General features: G+C 42.1%; 1 protein-coding gene across 4 annotated transcripts in view; it reads right to left on the bottom strand.

Moving 5' to 3' along the window:
* The window catches only part of LOC116322023 (arf-GAP with coiled-coil, ANK repeat and PH domain-containing protein 3-like), an 81,137-nt gene extending 62,837 nt beyond the window's left edge, over positions 1-18,300 (bottom strand). For all 4 annotated transcript variants that reach the window (XM_031741993.2, XM_039604213.1, XM_031741992.2 and 1 more), the window contains exon 1: positions 18,114-18,300. In XM_031741993.2, coding sequence (XP_031597853.1) covers positions 18,114-18,160 — 47 coding nt within the window. In that variant the 5' untranslated portion in view covers positions 18,161-18,300. The remainder of the gene's footprint in view (positions 1-18,113) is intronic.
* Positions 18,301-18,950: the final 650 nt, after the last annotated feature.

The raw sequence follows: 18,950 nt of genomic DNA on the forward strand, positions 1-18,950 counted from the left end.
AAGTGCAGACACTCGGAGGCAAAAGTATATTTCAAAAACTCAGCTTTAATGCTGAATGGCAAAAAGTAACAAAAACCCTGAAAATACAAAATAAACTTACATGAACAAGCAGACGGAACACACAGCAAAATGAACGGTAGATCGCAACACGGACATAGAGAAACACAGGGCTTAAATACACAGAGGGAGCAATCAGGGAATGAGCAACATGAGGGAAACACAGCTGGGGCAAATCAGAACTGACGAGACAAGGAAGCGTAAACTGAACACACTGAGATAAGACCGAGACCATCAAAGTAAAACAGGAAGCACATAACACAGACCGAACAAAAGGCACAGACTCACATGCAGGCACTACACCAGAGGGAACAGAGACGTGGGACCAGGGCAGACAGACACTGACTGGACGTGGGGATACAGCAGACAGGGGAGACAGCAACTAAGGATCACACCGAGACATAAACCAAAAGACAGAACTCAAAGAAACCCAGAAATGATAAATCATATAATAAACTCAAAAACCTCTGGGTCAACGACCCAGGCATCCTAACAACGTCAGTACAAGTCGTCCTCTGGGAACCACAAACGTCCGTTTAATATTTCATGGCAATCAAGCCAACAGATGTTGAGATATTTCAGTGGACCAGCTGTTAACCAATTACACTTCCAGTATAACTATATAACAGGCAATTTTTTAACATTTGAATGTAACACTTGCTCAGAAAGAGCTGCACCTTATTCACACTTAAGAGGAAGCACTGACTGCCAAACCCGACCCCGCCGTGACCTCTGAGCAGCTGCCCTCGGCCCTCCTCTGCAGCACAGAGGCAAGAGCAGGGCTCGTCTGCCAAAAGGAACAGGAACGTCACGGCATATCTCCTCCGTTTGCTTCACAGCTGCACAGAAAAAAACAGCTGAGGAAGCCTTTCCCGCTCTTTCTGAAATCACACTCGCTCAAATTCGTAACCGTCAGCTCAAACACATCGGCGATGACACCCTGCCGACACACTCCTAACAAAGACATCTACACATTTTGGACTAAAGGAAAAAAACATGTTAACGGCATTCAGAATAATTACCATATGATAAAAGGCTCTTTCATGTACAAAATATGCAAATATGTCAAGTACAGCTGCTTCCCTCTCATTGAAGTCATCCTCTGAGATTCTTCTAATAAGGAAAATAACATTTCCATTTATAACTCGTCTGGCTCGCGGATTTGTGCCAGAGAGAAATGGCAAAACATCTGGATTATCTAATTTTAGCTTCTTCTCAGACAGATTAATGTTAGGGTACACAAACCTGAGTTATTAGCTGGATTTCAGAGCTGAGGACTTGCATCGAGAGTGTGTGAAAGCACAGCCCCGAAATCCACAATTATAACCCTGAAAGTCTCTCTCCTGTTACATCGGAGTTGGATCCGTGATGGTTTTCTTTCCCGTGTCAGCCTTTCCACTAATATTTCAAAGCTTTAACTGCAGGTCAGCTTTGGAACAGACGTCTCCTGCACAATATCTCCTTTCATTCTGCAGTCAGACAGCTGGATGGATTTCAGCACTGACGACAGTCAGGAGCGAGTGTCTAAAAGCAACATCACATCTCCATCATGCATCTGACTGTGGATCTCTCACTTTTGCCTTTACGAAAAGCATCTTTTCAGAGACTCCTGATCTATTTGGATAACCTGAAGGGAAGCAGTCAGATACCGCGTGTGTTCACTGGTACTGCTGAGTAAGCTCAGATTATTTCCAAATACATGAGCAATAAGGAGGCTCTCGAACCTACCAGCGGCTCCAGAATCAATTTCACTGATCGAGGCTTGGGCTTGTATATAAAGCTGATGACGGCACAAGAAAGTGAAGCCAAACTAGGCCCAGTGTTTCTCTCAAACAGACTTTACTTGGGCAGGCTGGACGGGTGTATTTTGTGACTCATTTTAGCATTTCTTTCACCTGGCTTTTATTCTGAAATTTGGTTGCTAACAAACTAGTTCCAGAGTTTTTATAGTTTGGCATTTTTAAATTAGTATAGTTTTACTGTTAGTTTTAGTCTCCTCAGTTATTAATATATAACTAAAATATTTTATGATATCTAATAACCCCGGCTAGCTCCAGCTCTTCCTATCTCATGTTTCCCCGCAAACTGGCTGGACACGTAGCTACTGTTGTGCTCATCAATGTCATTGGGTTGCTGTCCAGAAAGTTTATCGCCCTGCAAACGGCGCTTCTCTAACATCGCCAACAGTAGTTCTTATTCTGCGAGCTAGCCCGCCACCCAAACCAGAACCTGCAGCAGGTGAAGAGCAGCTCAGAGAGGCTTCAGAAGTGAACTAGGACTACTTCCTGCAGTTGGGAGCTGTGCAATAAACACAGCCCTGTAATGCTTTATTTATGTATTTAATTTTATTTAATTTAATAACGGTACAGTACTCTGTTTTTGGTAACCATTGTCCTTGATGTAAATATGTAAAAATTGTGTATGTTTCTGTTCTGTGTCTTGTGTACTGTTTGTTTATATATGTGTCTTTCTTGCTGCTGTTACACCCAAATTTCCCCTTGTGGGACAATTAAAGGATTATTCTATTCTATTCTGTTCTCTTATTTATACTTCTGCACTCAATGTATGTAGGTTGTACAACACAGCCCACACAGATGGCAAAAAGCATTGCCAGCATTTATACTTATGCAGGATCTTCTGTATTGCTCTACAGTTTTGCAGACAAAACATTTGTTGGCAGTGGAAAGTGTCTGCCCCACCCAATGTCAAACAAATCCACTTAAAAAAATCAAAGATGTTTATAACTACAGAAAGTAGTTTAGCTGAAAGAAAAGAACAAAAAAAATAAGATATAAGATATATATAAGATATATATTATACTTTAAGGTGCTTAATAAAGGATAAACCATCTGTATCATTTTCAAACCACATGAAGAAAATACAAAAGAAATGTATAAACCATAAAAACTAAAATTAGTCTTTACACACTGTACGACACATCACACCTTTAAAGCTCTTAAAACCCTCTGGAGCTTTGTGGTTAGAAACCCATTAGCTTCCTAATAATATCCCTAGTCTTTAGGGATATTATCTGAAGGCACTAAAGCATATAAACACAACAACAGACTCAGAGAGGAAGAGAAGATGAGGTCCATCTACAAATGCAAGCATCAATTTCAGCGTCCGGTATTTACAGTCGATTTGGAAGCAGACATGTTTCGAACTTCCCGCTGACAGCGAAGTTCTTGGAGAAGGGAGACAATGAACGGGAACGGAGCCAGCGAGTCCCGCGTGACCTTGACTTGTTGCAGGTCAGTGGTGAAGCTATTCTAGGGATTTCATAAACAATACACTCCCACTTTGCTCGCAATACATGAGCGCACAACAATGCAGGTTTCACTCTCAGCGCTGTAATGGATAAAACACAAGTGTGAGAGCAAAACCACCGCTGCGCGCCGACGACCAGAGCGAGTGTGATGCAACAGCCTGCAAACACACTTCAGCAAATGCCACAAAGAAATTAACACACCACATTATCTTTCTGTTCTTCTGACGCCGTGGTCCGGTGATCCCAAAATGTAAAAAAAATAAATGTGAACAGTTAACTGTTCCTTCACAAGACAGAAGGAAGCTGTAATAACCATATAATATTTAGCCTCCAGTTTTTAGCTTAATCTCGCAATTGCAACTCTACAGTCTAACTTTCATGAAAGTTCACACCCATGTCCATATTCAAACTATAAAGATTTAGGTCTCTGGTTAAATACCACCATCACTTTAAAATCCCATGTAGAACACATATCACAATGTAATGAATGGGATAAATGGGATCTTTGCTGCTCACCACAGTGAATCATCTGCATGTCTAGCATCCTCCCCTGCCACACCAACCCTCGGTATGTCCTCCTTCACTACATCCATGAATCTTTTCTGTGTTTTTCCTCTTTTCTTCCTTCCTGGCAGTTCTAAATTCAACTTCCTTTGCTCAGTATATCCACTATCCGTCCTCTGCACGTGTCTGCCTCTTGTCCTTTTGTTACTGCCACCATCTCCAAACTGAATATCAGCAGGTCTCAATAGCATCTTGTAAACCTTCTCCTTCACTTTTCCTGCTATCTGTCGCAAAGGAAAACAATCCATAATTTTGTCTGGGATCGATTCTGCATATCAAACTGAAGCTACAGCAGATTCTCCACGCCTAAGTGTGTACCGGGCAGCCCTTTATCCACTCAGCTCTTATTTAAAGTTCAAGAAAAGCTTCAGCAGAAAGATGGATTTTTAAGTTCATATACTGCTTCATTTTTAAATGAATTCATAACTGTGCTAATTGAGATTCCAATATTGACCAATATACTCATAATCATTGGTGATGGTCAAGCAACCAGAATGCCTGGCATAAATCAATCTCCAGAAACCTGGTTGGAAATAGTTGGTTTAATTCTAGACTGAACTGGTGGAAACACTCTGATCAGCTGCTAAATTGGCTGACTTAACCCCTTCTTCTTTGGATGGAGCCCAACATCATTTTCTTGTATTCAGCTGAAATCTAGCTGCGATGAAGATTAAGTGGAGTGCAGGTTTAAAAGTGTCACCACTGCACAATTAGAAAAAAGTGGCTGCAATTAGCTTTTTAACAAACCAGCTGGGTTTAGCCACCATGCACAATGCAGCGCCTGCTCTGAGGGTGGGAAGGGGGTCATACAATTAGGCCACCACAGCCCAAGGGGGAAATGTCAACAGTCACGCAGGGGGAAATGTGACACAGATTAACCCTTTCAGTGGAACTCCACCCCTATTTTAGGAGCTGGCCTACAAGTTCTTCCTGTGCATCATAAAGGGGAAATGGACAGCCTCGGGTTGAGTGTTTATTATTACATAGGAGGCAAGAGGATATGTGTGATGTCACAAGAGTATTGTACAAGCGTCTGGGAAGGAGGGACAGGCCAAAAAAAGGTCAGGATACGTGAGCTCTGGGATGGCAGCATAGGTTTATACCAACTCAGGGTGGTCCGAGATGACTGCAACACACAAAAATGTCAATGAAGATATTTGGGATGCAGGAGACTAAAGAAAGACAACACACACACACACACACACACACACTGAGAGGCCTGAGTTGTGAGAACCGTCCTGGACAATGTTCCATTGAAGGGAGGAAGACAATAAAGCCTACAGATGTGCTGCTTCTCTCAGCCTTTTTCTAGGCAGCATACCAGGCTGTCGGAGTAAAATACCAGCACAGAATAGTTCACAGAAAGCCAAACCTTCAGTGCAACACCCCGACATTTTGGTGAAATAGCTGAAATCCCCCTAGTGAAAATCCCTACACAGGCGTGATGTGTCCGGCTGTGACGGGGCTGAGCTGGGAGTCTACCCGGCATTTTTGTGGGTTAAACATGCAGCTTGGCTTCCACTAGAAAGACATACCAGACGTGTGAAGCATTCAGCTCCTTCCTGTCTAGAAGCTTGAGAGATGGTGCTTACAGAAACAGCAGCTTCGATACGGCTTATGCTCACATCCTTTTCAGGCTGTACAGACTTTAACTGGGCTATATGATGTCTTAGTTTTAATCCAGAGATCCACAAAAAAAAGGATCAGCTTATTGACAGACAGTCAAAGATAACAGGAGAGCTGTCACTTCCTGCGAGGCTTCCCCCAGGTGTTTCCTATGCACCGTGTCAGCAACATGCCCCTTACGTCACTCTGGACCCTCTTAACCTAACCCTGCCCATGAACCTGAAAGTTGAGGTGACCATCAGAAGTGACTTAACCAGACCATGACACTGCCAGCAAGGAAGCATAGACAAAGGCAGGCAGGGTACAGGGTTTGTTCCGCTATTCAGATGTGGAAAAGTCACACAGACCCGCAATCCAACAGCAGCAACCAGTATGCAAAGACAAAGATGAGAATTCAGCGAAGTGCAGCGTGGTGGGACAGCTGTCTGCGCTCAGTTAACAATGCAGAAACAAGGCACTGAAAACGGCCCCCCCGGAGAATCGCAGCATTGCCAGCTCTGCCAGACTCAGAACGAGGAAAGAAAAGAGCAGAATTACACAGTTTTGTGAGAAAACGGGGAGAAAAAAAATGAAGCCGAGTCACGGCTCATTGGCCTCTTCGGCAAACCCAACTCTCCGAGGAGAGCCGCAAACAAACATGGAAAACAGTGAGAAAACAATGAAAAATGAGTAAAGTGGAATGCAAAACACCGACTGCGCTGTTGGTTTAGCAAAGGTCAGTGAAATAATGTGATACAGTTGGTGGTTTAGTGACTGGAGATTAGGTGGGTAATACAACAAATTCTGCAACAGAGTCAGGGTTAGAAGGTCGTCTGACGCCAGTAAATCTGACAGGAGTCAGAGAAAAGCACAACTTTTAAACATTTCTAAATTTTTCTTCATTATCAGAGCTAAACCAGTGATAGCGGTCAGTGCATTAATGCCGATGGCAGGAAAACTGAGACCATGATTAGAGATGAGCTGAAAAGAAAGGATTGAGTATTAAAGTCATTTTTTAAGCTGTGCATTTGCAAGCTGCTTTGCAACCCACCACTGGCCCAGCTCCTATTTCACGATATATGTGATTTAGGCTACGTCTACACTAATCTGGTCGTCTAACAACGCTCCGCATCCATACTATCATTTTCAGTCGTTTCCGAACAGTTGTTCATCCACACTGAAACGACTGAAAACGCTTACGTTCCTGTATTGCGCATGCGTGAAACCTAAGACGAATCGACCTGCCTCATTTCTGTCCGCCATTTATTTACTTTCCAGCTCTTTGAAACGTTGCAGCAAAATGTCGAGGAAAAGCACCGAGTTTTTTAAATGGACTAACAATGAGGTGGAGTGTTGCTGTGAGTATCACAAAAGTACAAAGTTGCAAAAGCGAGTGAGAATCAAAGAATTTAAAGAAAAGCTATCTGGAGCTTGTACAAACTGATATTAATCTTTAATAGGGCTGTCACAATTGAGAGCAAACAAAACAACTGCAGTATAATGCCCTCCGACATCTTAGTTTAATTGGTCACATGACTGCATCATATGACTGAAATGCATCATAGTTTCCGAAAGCCTGCGATTACCCAGTCCACACTGCGACACGAAAACGGCGTTTTCAAATGTATCTGCTTTGGAGAGCGTTTTCAAAACGCTCCATTTTCCTTGACCAAAAACGCCATCTCAGTGTGGACGGGAGACCAAAACGGAGAGAAAAAGATGCGTTTTCAAACGAAAATGTAATAGTGTGGACACGGCCTCAGGGCGTTTTCACACCTGAAGTGTTTAGTCCACTTAAATCGAACTCTGGTTTGTGTTCCTCCTTGGTGCAAATGTGAACACAGTAATCACATTTGGGTGCAGACCAAATTGGCCACACCAAAAATTAGGTGTGCTAAGATCTGTAATAACTAGCAGCTAGCCATGAAATGAACATTAATTCATCATGTTCTCTAATAATCCAGAACACAGCACCTTCTTTCTGTATTTACTATTGTTGTTCCACTGCACAATCTTGCATGGTTTGTGGTGATGCATTTTGGTTTGCTAGGAGTTCATTTGGACTTTTCTCTGTGTGAAAACAAACCAAGTCAAGGGGAAAGCTGCAAGTTTACAAACTCATTAACTGATTTGGAGCCAAGTAAACAAGCTATAGGTGTGCTTGGTCTAAATCTAACAAACAGAAAACCAAAAACAATAATTGCAGGTTAATCAACCACAAAATGAATCAACTAATCTACACAAAGCCAAAAAATTCATAATGATATAAAAACAAAACTACAAATCCTCACTTTAAGGATTTGACAGTGTGTTTCTTCAGTCACAGCAGTTTTGCTGAAGTGCAAAAAGGAAAACTCCGTCTTCTCCTTTTGCTCCTCGGTGGACTTTTAAGTTTTATTAATGCTGGAAGATATTTAAGAGATTTACGTTGTGACTCAGAGCTAGGTGTCATAACCGAAGACTCAGCAACATCCTCACACACATTGTCTCCCCAGCGTTTTGCCCTTTATGCTGAACCTGCTTTCAATATTTCAGCAAACTGACGCACTTCCTGAACCTTCCCCAGACCCTGTTCTGGTCCAGGCGTGACCAGAAGTCTACCCCCGCACACATGGGAAGGCAGGGGAGGACGGAAAGGGGAAGAAAAGGGGAGAGTATGAGGCAGGGAGTGAGAGGGATGGAGCAAATCAAAAACAGATGCTTGTACACGTGTGATTCAGCATTGCAAATCTGAGCTGAGTCGAAGCCCAGCAAATTCCTTCAGCATCTACTTTTCACACTGTCGGGGTAACAGCCTCGTATTTGCGTTGGATGTGGAGTCACTTTTCATTCCTCGGGTAGCGACAAACAGCCACAGCTGCACTGTGAAATTCCCACTACAGTCGATAACATTATCCTATGTAGCTGTGAGCTGATGTTCACACACCTGGAAGCCACCCAGCCAGGGAGGCTTTCCATGCAGCCCGGTCATCAAGGGAGCCGTTATAGAGACATGACATTAAACAGAGAAAGCTCTCCAGTCACATCTTTCTATCTGTCCTATTAAACCTCGGTTAAAATCTCTGTAAAGCTTATTTTATGTGTAAAGAATTCAGTGGTAAAAATCCCTAATATGGGTTATCATGTCTGCTTTCTGTGAGTCTGCTGACAAATGACGCAGAGCCATAAGCTCACAGCCAAACCCAGAGGACAGCTCCTCACATGCTGCTGCTTTCCACTGGAGGGCAAGTTTTAAAAAAAAAATAGCATATCAAAAGCACAGCTGACGCACGACAGGCCACAAGATCGAAGCAGGTCAGCCGCCACACGCTGAGGACGTTGGGTCTTTCTGATTGTTTGTCATTAAGAGATCAGTTTTGGATGTCAAAGCAGATTTTTATGATCCATCAATCATGGTCAAACATGGTGGTGGTAGTTTAATGTCTGGGGTTGCTTTGATGCGTGAGGATCTGAACAATTCGTCATAATTGATGGAACCAGAAAGTCCCTCCACGAGAATGTCGGGACATCCATTCATCCAAGTCCACCTCTGAATGGCTCAATACAAAATCAAGGTTTTTAAGTGGCCCAATCACTGCAGTGTTTGGAAGCAAATCAGATTCAAATGCTTTGCCGTGACCTTAAACAGCTTGTTTATGCTTAAAAACCCTCAAATGTCGCAAGACTAAACAACTCTGCAAAGAACACTGGGCCAAAATTTCTCAACAGTGTTGCGAAAAACTCTTTGCCAGTTATCGCAAACACTTGATTACAGTTCTTGCTGCCAAGGGTGGCACAACCGGTAATTAGGATTGGGGGGCAATTAGTTTTTAACACAGGGCCAGGTAGGTTTGGATAGCTTAATTTATTTTAATAAACGGAATCATCATTTAAAAATTCTGGAAAATTGCTGTAAATTGTTCAATAAGTGTAAAATCTTCTGGTTTGTGCAAACAGAACTATCACATTCAAAAGTGCTTTATCTGATTTAAATGAATCACTGGAAAGCAAAACAACCTTATTGCAGACTTTGTGTATTCAAATCAAAGTGGCTGTTTAGCATTCATTAAACTAATTTTCCAGCTGCTAAGTGAACTCCAGAAACATTTCTTCTTTTGCTACTTTTCTCCTCCACAAAGCCCCAGAAACTGTTTTTTCTTTTTAAATCTAAGTCTTTCCACTTAAAATTGCTCAATCCATGAACCCCAGCAAAGTTGATCTAAAAATGTGAGCTGTTGTCCACATTTTAAACAAACTGAGTCGTCTTTTCTCAAGCTTTTTACTTTTCAGTCTGTCCAGTTCTTTCTTTATTTTTTTTAAAAATATTGTTGGGGCAGAAGAACTGGGAGAAAGACCAGTGGGATGAAATACAGTAAATCAGAGTGTCTCTACATTTCTCTTATGGCATATAGGTCGCCTTCTCAACCTGGTAAGCTAAACCAGCACCCAGCTAGTTGGTTTTAAATACATTTGATTTCTGAGCACATCTTAGAAAACAGCTTAAACTGGCTGCTTAGCTTAAAGTTTGGTAACAGTTAACCAGATCCAGATATTACAAAAGGTCCACAAAGTTTAGCATTTCAGCATTTAATTAGGACATATTTAATTTGCTTAAGTTGTCCAGATGCTGCCGTGTGGGAACTTCATTTAGCTGTCGTGTAACTGCTATTTCTTGAACTGAGCAGATGTCGAATTTCGAATAACCCAAAATAAGACAAACCCACTAACTGGCGATAGTGGTGTTAAGCTGTGAGCTTCTAAGTTGAAAGTAAATGGATTTGGTTTGTTTCTTCTGACAAAAGCAGCATGTTTTTATGCTAACTGGCTGCTAGGCACACTTTCGTACATTGAGCTTAAACAGACACCCAAAAGTGATGCTAATCCTCTCATCTTACTCCTGAACGGAAAGCAAACGAGACCATTAATTCCTTTAATGTGAAGTGAAAGCAACAAAAAAAAAGAGAGAAAGAGACAGATGAGAAAAGAGAGGAAGAAAAAGCCACACCGCTGTCCTGACAAATTACGCCGGCCTGTGCTGCAGTACATCCGACAGCTGGAATTCACAGTGTGATTAATCCAACAGGAACGTTAGCCGGATTATTTATATTAACTCAAAGTTATAGTCCATTTCAAACAGCGCTGAGTCACACTGAAGCCCAGGAAGAGCTGAAGGTGAGTAGATTAAACTAGTGCATTTTTCTCTATTGCTAGTGACGCCGGTTACATAAGTTTTCACTGTTTCCCTTAATTTTTTTGGATGTTTCCCGTCATGTTTTTTCTCTTTGCCAACAGTTGAACAAAACACATGATCCGGACTGTCTCTGGGCAAATTGGATCCCTTCTCCTGCATATCAGGGGAAAAGTGGATTTTCTCTTGAAAATTGTACAAGACATCTGATATCTGCAGGCATAAAGAATTAGCATCAGATGTTCGCCACCCATTACCATAATCCAATCTGTTGGGAAAAACAAATGCCAAGTTGTGAGAGGTTCTGTTGACCCACACTGTGAAGTAAGACCAAAGGCTGGGATTATCAGCATAAAAAGCTGCTCAGTGTCTGTGTGATACTGTGCTTACTGGCCCAGCTCTTGTTTTCCATCTCTCCTGGCTCGCATTAGTCATTGCTTTTGCCACGGGTTGCGCAAGGAATACTAATGCCAATTTACTACAACTCATCCATCATTTAGTTGCCACAGTGCTGATTCAATGTCTGCGGCGCAGCACGCTCAACCTGCGGAAACACCGGACGGCTGATCTGAAAGCGAATCGAGAGGAACTGAGCAGCTGTGAGGTCGGGCTATTAGATTTCATTGCACTTGATAAACTGTCCGTGCTCTTGGTCTCTCCTGGCCGTGCATCGGCTCCGGGCCTTTGTAATCTCTCGGGATGTCCGTCAGAAGCAGATTAGCGCAGCATTCGGTATGCGGCGCCCTGCTTTTCACGGCTCTTTGTGTGCACAGTGTGTGAAACGTCTTGCTTTTCATTAAAATGAAATGAGGGGGTCAGACGAGCGGCCTCCTTCGACACAAAAGGCACAAAAGGGGTGACATCATCTCTGCATCACAAATAGGTTTCACCAGGGATTCATTTCCATTTACACAAATCATCAATTAACTTTCAGGACTTAGACGCAGCAATGGTCTAACCTAGTTATGCAAGAGGGGTTGGCAACCTTTACTATCAAAGGAGAATTTGGGGCACATTTTAGCCAAAAAATAAGAATCAAAAACCAGAATCAGAACACATATTTATCCTTTTTAATATATACTATTGAGGTCTGTACCATCTCAGGTGGCTTTGACGCGCAATTCAGTTGGTGAAATATTCACTTTCTCCTTTGACTCAATGTGTGACGAGCAAGAGGCAGGTCTGACTGCGAAACCACACCCTCAGTGTCACCAGCTAATAGGCAGGTGATTGACACATTACCCTCCTCTCTTTCTTTCTTTACTAAATATAAAGTCTTAAGCAGTCAGTCAAGTTTTAAAGAGACCCATTCAGCTGCTGTGTGACCTTTTCCTTTTCACAGGTCGTCATTAGCTGCCTGACAGCGACACATCTAATCACAGAGTAACAGAGCATCCCTCCAGCTTATCCACCATGGCACCAACACTGCGTCAAGTTCAAGGACTGTGTGCTCGTATTTGGCTTACACTACGTCTCCACCTCTCACAGTAACACTGCTATCCAACTCCCAGTGTGAGGAGGCATCATCAGTTTTTACAATTTGCCCATCTTTATATTCACTGAATGGTCTGAACTGGTGAAAGAGACCTAACATAAAGATACCTCTATCAGAACATTTAACTTTTCATTTAAGACCAAAACTTTTAATACCACAAGGAAAACAAAATCTAGCTCCCTCTGTGATAATAAAACAACTTTGAGCTTTTCTTCAATAAAGCAAAAAAGGTGATCTCAGGTCACCAGCAAGCACTGCAAAAGCAATCCGTCTCCTGAGCTCTGTCTTACAGATGTGTTTATCTGCTGCTTTTGTGTTTGCAGAGACATATTTCTCCTTTAATAATCCACCTTCCTGCGGCTGCCCTCCTCATGCTTTGGAGCCTGCAAGAGCGCTTCATCTGGTCTCATTTCTAAAAGATAAAAGCCTCTCCAGCTAATAGCGCTGCACATTCCCAACAGGAGGGCAGCAACGATGCAATTATAAAGCCATATTTCCCTGTGTATCATCAGATCTGTTTTTGATGACACCATTTGGATGCTAAGCCTGCAGGTGTGTCACCTCGATGTTGAGTTTTTGAGCGGGCAAAATGTGGGGCAATCCCTGATTAAGACACGCATCCAACCTACTGCTCTGTGCTGACTTAATCCACTGTCATTTTCATTACCTGCAGCACGCAGAGCTGCTGCCCTTAACAAGACGGTGAAAAAAGCTGAAAGCAAACGTCACTGAGCTTTCTTGACACGTGAATCAAGCACATAGACTTAAAATTAGAACAGCAGAACCACCTTACATTAATACTGGGGGAGCTGGCAGAAAAGGATCTAATGTACGACTCTCACAGGGGAGTCAGTAAACTGAACTTCATGTTTCCGCATGAGCATAAATATACAATATGATACACGAGAGACGATGTAAATTAATAATAAACTAAGGTCGTGTTAGGAAATGGAACTGACGGGGAGCAGGTGGTTATCAGCAAAGCGTTTTTGGTTTTTTTCCTTTTACAATAATGGTGCGTTCCCCACCCTCGACTGGCCGGGAGTCACCGTTCTGGGAGGAGCATTCATGGCTGAGCAGAAAGGCCACTGACACAGATTCAAGATGGAAGGAGGTCAGTCGGAAATAGAGCAGAAGCAACAAGACCATGCCGGAGAAATCCCTTCCAGCAGCTGGAGACGTAGAAACACAAGCTTGCAAAACACAAAGATGACCCGTCACAGTCGTGAACCGAGACTGGCCCGACGCCTGGATTCATCGTGACACAGAGCATTTAAGATGATTCTGATGCCATTAAGAATTTAATAAACCTTGCAATTATAAAGATTTATTAATTCATGACAGAGCAGCAAGAGCAGACCCAGATATTTTAAAATCAGGGTGCTGAAAGGGTCTTTTCACATGAGTCAGTATGCATCAGGAATATCAATCAAACACCAGCTGAAGAAGCAGAGCTGGTGATACATTTAAGGCCATTGGTGACGGTTACTTTCATTTAACTTGCTGACTAATTTCTCAATTAGCCATCTATTCTCTAAAATGACAAAGGAACTGTGATCATTTACTAAATAAGCTGCTATAATTGATCACAACTCAACACGACATCTTCAAACGCATCAAATCTGGGACATAAAGCAAATGCTTACAACAGCTAAGATCAAGGACTGACTAAAAACTAATGAGCAAAGCTCTATATGGGCTAACACCAACCTAACATGCATGTGTTCGGACTGTGTGAGGAAGAGAAACTAGACAGGCATGTGGAGAACGAGCAAACTCCAGCTCCAGCTCTTTTTTAAAATATATTGCATAAAAGCAGTGAAGCTTTAGCGCACTGGATATAAATTTGCATGCAGTTCCTACACTGCGGAGTCGTCATCATCCTTAGAATCAAATCCAAATCACTGAGAACTTGTTGCTCAGACTATAAAAGGATCTGCTAAACAATTTTTTATCATTTACTAAAATCTCTACTAAACCGAGGCAGTTAATTCTAAAAGACTGTGACATCCTCTCTGCCCTTATCCCGTCATCTGACTGTCACACATTCATCTGTTCACTCGTTTTCTCACAGACGCTGTGAGACTCAGAAGCAGGGAGCGCCACAGGTCACTGGCCTTGGATTCCCCGCCTGCCGGGGCTCTCTGCTCTACTGTGACTCAAAGCGAAGCTCCTCATCACGACAGCAGCCTTGTCTTAGCTCGCCGCCCCCAGCTGTTGACATGGGAGGGGAAGAAGGATCATCTGGACTCTTTGCCCTGGGCCATTTTGACGCAGAGAAAAGAGTCTGTTTCTCAGCGGAAGCAGGAATCTTGCTGGACAATAGTCATATTTTTCTGAAGGACTGGAAGCTCACGGGAGCGGACCCGCCAAAAAAACCCGCCAAATCGCAAAACAGGCATTAATGAAACATCCTTTAAGCTGACATTTAGAAAGTCTAGTTAAATAATCACCAAAATATTTGCGATTATAATTTCTGCCATCGTCAAGCAGTCGTAATGTGTGAGAAATACTCTGATCAAATTTATTTTGTGAAAAGAATAAAGGAACACTCATAACTGCCAACAAACAGCGACCATGTGTTTGACTCTCAGCTCTCTCAGTCTGAGTGTGACGTCAGACTAACACATCAGTGAGGAGAAAACAGCTCAGACGTTGCTCGTTGCCAGTAACATGCCGGAGTAAACACAAACAGAGGGAATCGTGCTGCAGTGCAATCCTCACAGACCGGTCCAGATGTGCAGAGCATCGCAGGCTGCGGTCTCACATCTGTCCTGAGAGTGAAGGCACCATTTGTCAAAGAGAATTTAATTCTTCATATTCTTTGATGAAATGAAAACTATGTGATATTTGTGTCTGATAGGACTTTCAGATGTGTCGTGTTGGGTGATTATAAACACACAAATGTGTGATTAAGAACATTCACAGCTTTACGTCTTCACCAGTGTAGGTGCCAGGTATAAACAAACAACAGCATCTGAAAACTGTGTGTGAGATAACAGCTGTACAGACTGTAATGTCTCCATCTTTTCATCTTTCACTTTGCCTCATGCAATCCAGAAATAAAGAGGGAGGCTGTCATCAATGTTGAGCAGTTTGGAGACAAAGTTGGAAAAGCAAGGTTGAGATGGTTTGGACATGTGCAGAGGAAATATAGTGGGCAAAGGATGTTGAATATGGAGCTGCCAGGCAGAGGCAAAGGAGGAAAACCTGGATGATGTGAAGGAGGACATGCAGAGGGTCGTTGTGACAGAGGAGGATGTTAGAGACAGAGTGAGTTGGAGACAGATGATTCTCACTGATTCACCCTTTAAGAGAGATGCTGAAAGAAAAAGAAAGCTGCACCAAGTTTGTATGATATGTTTTTCTTATTCTAAACTCGCAATTTTTGTGATTTCCACGTCACATTTGCATTTGAACCTGTTTAAATAACAGATTTAAACACAAAAATTGAAGTTTGATCCATCATTTGTCCAATCAATCCACTGCCCTTATATGTCCGAACCATTTCACCCTCGCTTCTCTAACTTTGTCTTATAAAATGTACAAAAACAACCTGTTTTGGTCTTTGAAACTAATTACCCACCTCATAGCATCTTCAACAAAGAAAGAAAGAACAAACTGGTCTCCTCATGTCGGTAGTCCACAAACCAGAACATTATGTCACAGTGGTTACGTACATCTTTTGTATACAGTCTATGTATGTATTTCAGGTTAGGCTACTTTTCTTGCCAATATCTTATAGTGTGAAAACAGCACATTAAAGTGGAAGAAGAAGAACCTGACTGTCTGCAGTTTTTGCTCCACTAGGTAATCCATTAATAAGTCATCCAACCTTGAGCTGGGAAACCGAGAAGGCAGCCAAGTGTCAGAGATAATACTTCAAAACTTATTTCCTGCATGATTTTACACGTGTGGGAGGCAGGAATGAATCACGCAAGTCCCAAATGTAAAAAAGAACCAATTTCCCTGCTGCTTCCTCCCAGTCATCCACCTCCAGGGTTGTTACATAACACTACATACTGTAGCTCCGCTTTTAGCTCCACAAAAGAGCCATTTGAATGGTGTCTGAAAACACTGTTACAGGCTTCAGCGCCTGCGAGAACATGCGTTTACTTTGCTTCTTTCAGCATCTCTTCTAGTCATTTAAACATCCTGGGCAGCAGATAAAAGACTCTTCACGCACTGTAAACTGGAGGACGGCTCACTTATGAGAACATCCCTCTGCAGCAGGCAAGGAAAATCTGAAAACATGTGCAGCATGAAAAGGGGAGGAGGTACATTTTCACTCCATATCGGCAGATAGGAGATAACTTTATCCACCCATTCATGACACAGTGAGGCTTCTCCGAGCTCTGAATAATGAGGACAGTGGCTGTTTAGCATGCAGCTTGTCTCGCTGTGGCCTCGCCGCACTGCTTTGCATATGAAACGAGGAGGGAGAAGGTCGTGATGTGCCTTCCTCCGGCTCCAGATGGGAGTCATTAAGGTGCTGCTGCCAAGTCGGGAAGTCTTTGATTTGGAAGCAGAGATTTTATCTCAGGGAGCAAACAGTAAAGTTCAGTGAAGTATATTCACTGTAGTAGACTTTTAAGGTACTTTAAATGAGAATTTCCATTTCAGAAGGAAGTGCTGCACATTTATCAGAGAGATTTCACAATAAGCTTTTAAATCACAGCGTACTCTATGGCAAAGAATCCCCGTTATTACAGCTGAGGCCCATAACAGTAAAAAAGTTTTTTTTTTTTTTAAAGCAGATTAGATAGGATTACACAAAAGTTGAAGAAGTTTGTCTGTGCAACTATTTGGTTTTTTGCTTAGCACCTTTTAACTACCCATTCTCTTTGTGCACCTTTTTCTATAGTCTGACTTCACATTTTTGAAAATCTAGCACAAAAGAAAATCAGATCACATCATGTTACTGCATCATGTCCCACATAGCCTTGTTGCATACGATTCGCCTCATATATAGGCTTCCATGAATCAACAGAAATTCAACAAGTTGCATTGATTAAAAAATCTGCAAGAGGCAAACTAACTTTGCAGGATTAAAATATATTTTGACTGCATTTGACTGACTTCAACTTGCACTGTCTTTACTTTGATGTGCTGGTACTTCATCTCTGAGTATGTCTGTCTAAGTATCTTTCAGCACTCACTGGAGGGAAAAATGACCCTGATTCCCCTCCCCATCTGACCGGCTCTTGACTCTGTTGGAAGCACAGGACCAGGTTTAGATGTGGGTGTAGAAAATTCCTTACTTATTTATGTAACCTTTGGAGGACCCCTGTCAGGGGCTTTGGTATAGTCTGTGTGGAAACCTTCAGTTTCCTCTGATCCAGGGATCCCCTACACAATCAGACACTCTATTCGATCATTTACCTGATTGCTGTAGTGAACGTTTGCTGCTTTTCTTTCTCTTATAAGAAAATTAAACTATTTCAGACCAGTAATCAGCTAATGGGAACATAAATGGGAAGGAGCTCATTCATTATGGAAATCAGTACAGATGATGGCAGGCTCTTGATTAATTCTCGAAAGCCTCGCAGTTTTTCCACCCAAAATATTTAATTGCTTCAGGGGTGGGATAATGATTTCTTAGATGTCAAATGGATGCTAATGAATTGAAAACTGGCGCTGTGAGCTCAGATATCAGGAGCGTCAGAGTCAGCCCATGTGACAACTCATGTGGCTGCGTTGCTCATCGTTATCATCGTGCCTACTGTAAGAAACGAGGCTGGGAAAAAATGCGCACAGTCTGAATGACGCTCCAAACTGGGATTGTAATCCAGCATGTAGCAAATAAAAGTGCTGATCACTGTGACAACCAGCGTGGCGCATTTTAATCTGAGAAAACACATGTTAAGATTTAGGGGGAAACACCAGCAAATATGGATAGAATTAATGCGTTCAACAGTTCAAGGAGACATTTAGGATACTGAGTTCTCTGCTCTCACCTAAACCGGGGGGAATCTTTAATGCAGTCCTCAAAATCCACCGTCATCTTGGGCTGGATTGGAGTTTTCCACGAGGTTAAAACACGGATTTCATCTCCTGGGAGGATTAAAGTAGAGATGCAAGTTAGTCCACAGCGATCCTGTCTGCGTCTCCTGCTCCTGCAGCAGACCGTATCTCGCTCAATCGCTCAGTCCTGCTCTGCTGATCCGGAGCCGCTTCACTCAGTACTAAACCCGTTGATGCCTTCAGCGGCTCCTCACAAACTCGGATTTTAGAGCTTCAAGGTGCTGAAAAACACAGTCATGCGGTTTTCATATAGAAAGAGTAGTTTAATTTAAACTTGGAGTACTACTTAAATATTAATTATTATCATTATTATTATTCTTATCAAATATAATAAGAAGAATAATTAGTAAATTAGTAGTTGTAGTAGCGGAGGGAATGTTTCAACCAACTTTGAAAGGAGGAAGGGCAATGATTTGTTCTTATCTCCTAATTTTGATTTGCTTATACAATTGACAACAACAAAAAAACGAACAAAAAAAAAAGACCTTTTCTTCAGTTTCAGTTGTTTTCAGTGGCAGAAATAGGCTTCCATAAATTGCTAATTGTGGAAATTATAAGTCGTCATGTAACCCATGCAAGTCATATCTGGTAACCACTATGTATATTTATTGAATTATATTTATATTATTATCTTAAATTCAGAAAGTGACATGTAGCCAGACAGATAAATGTAGCAGATTCAAAAGTGAAATATTTACTGATAGAAGAAATTTTAAAAAGAAATAAAAAAATTAAAATGTAATCACATGGTGCAGCACTAGAGGAAATGC

This window comes from Oreochromis aureus, linkage group 20, assembly GCF_013358895.1.
Source record: "Oreochromis aureus strain Israel breed Guangdong linkage group 20, ZZ_aureus, whole genome shotgun sequence".
In the NCBI taxonomy this organism is placed as follows: Eukaryota; Metazoa; Chordata; class Actinopteri; order Cichliformes; family Cichlidae; genus Oreochromis; species Oreochromis aureus.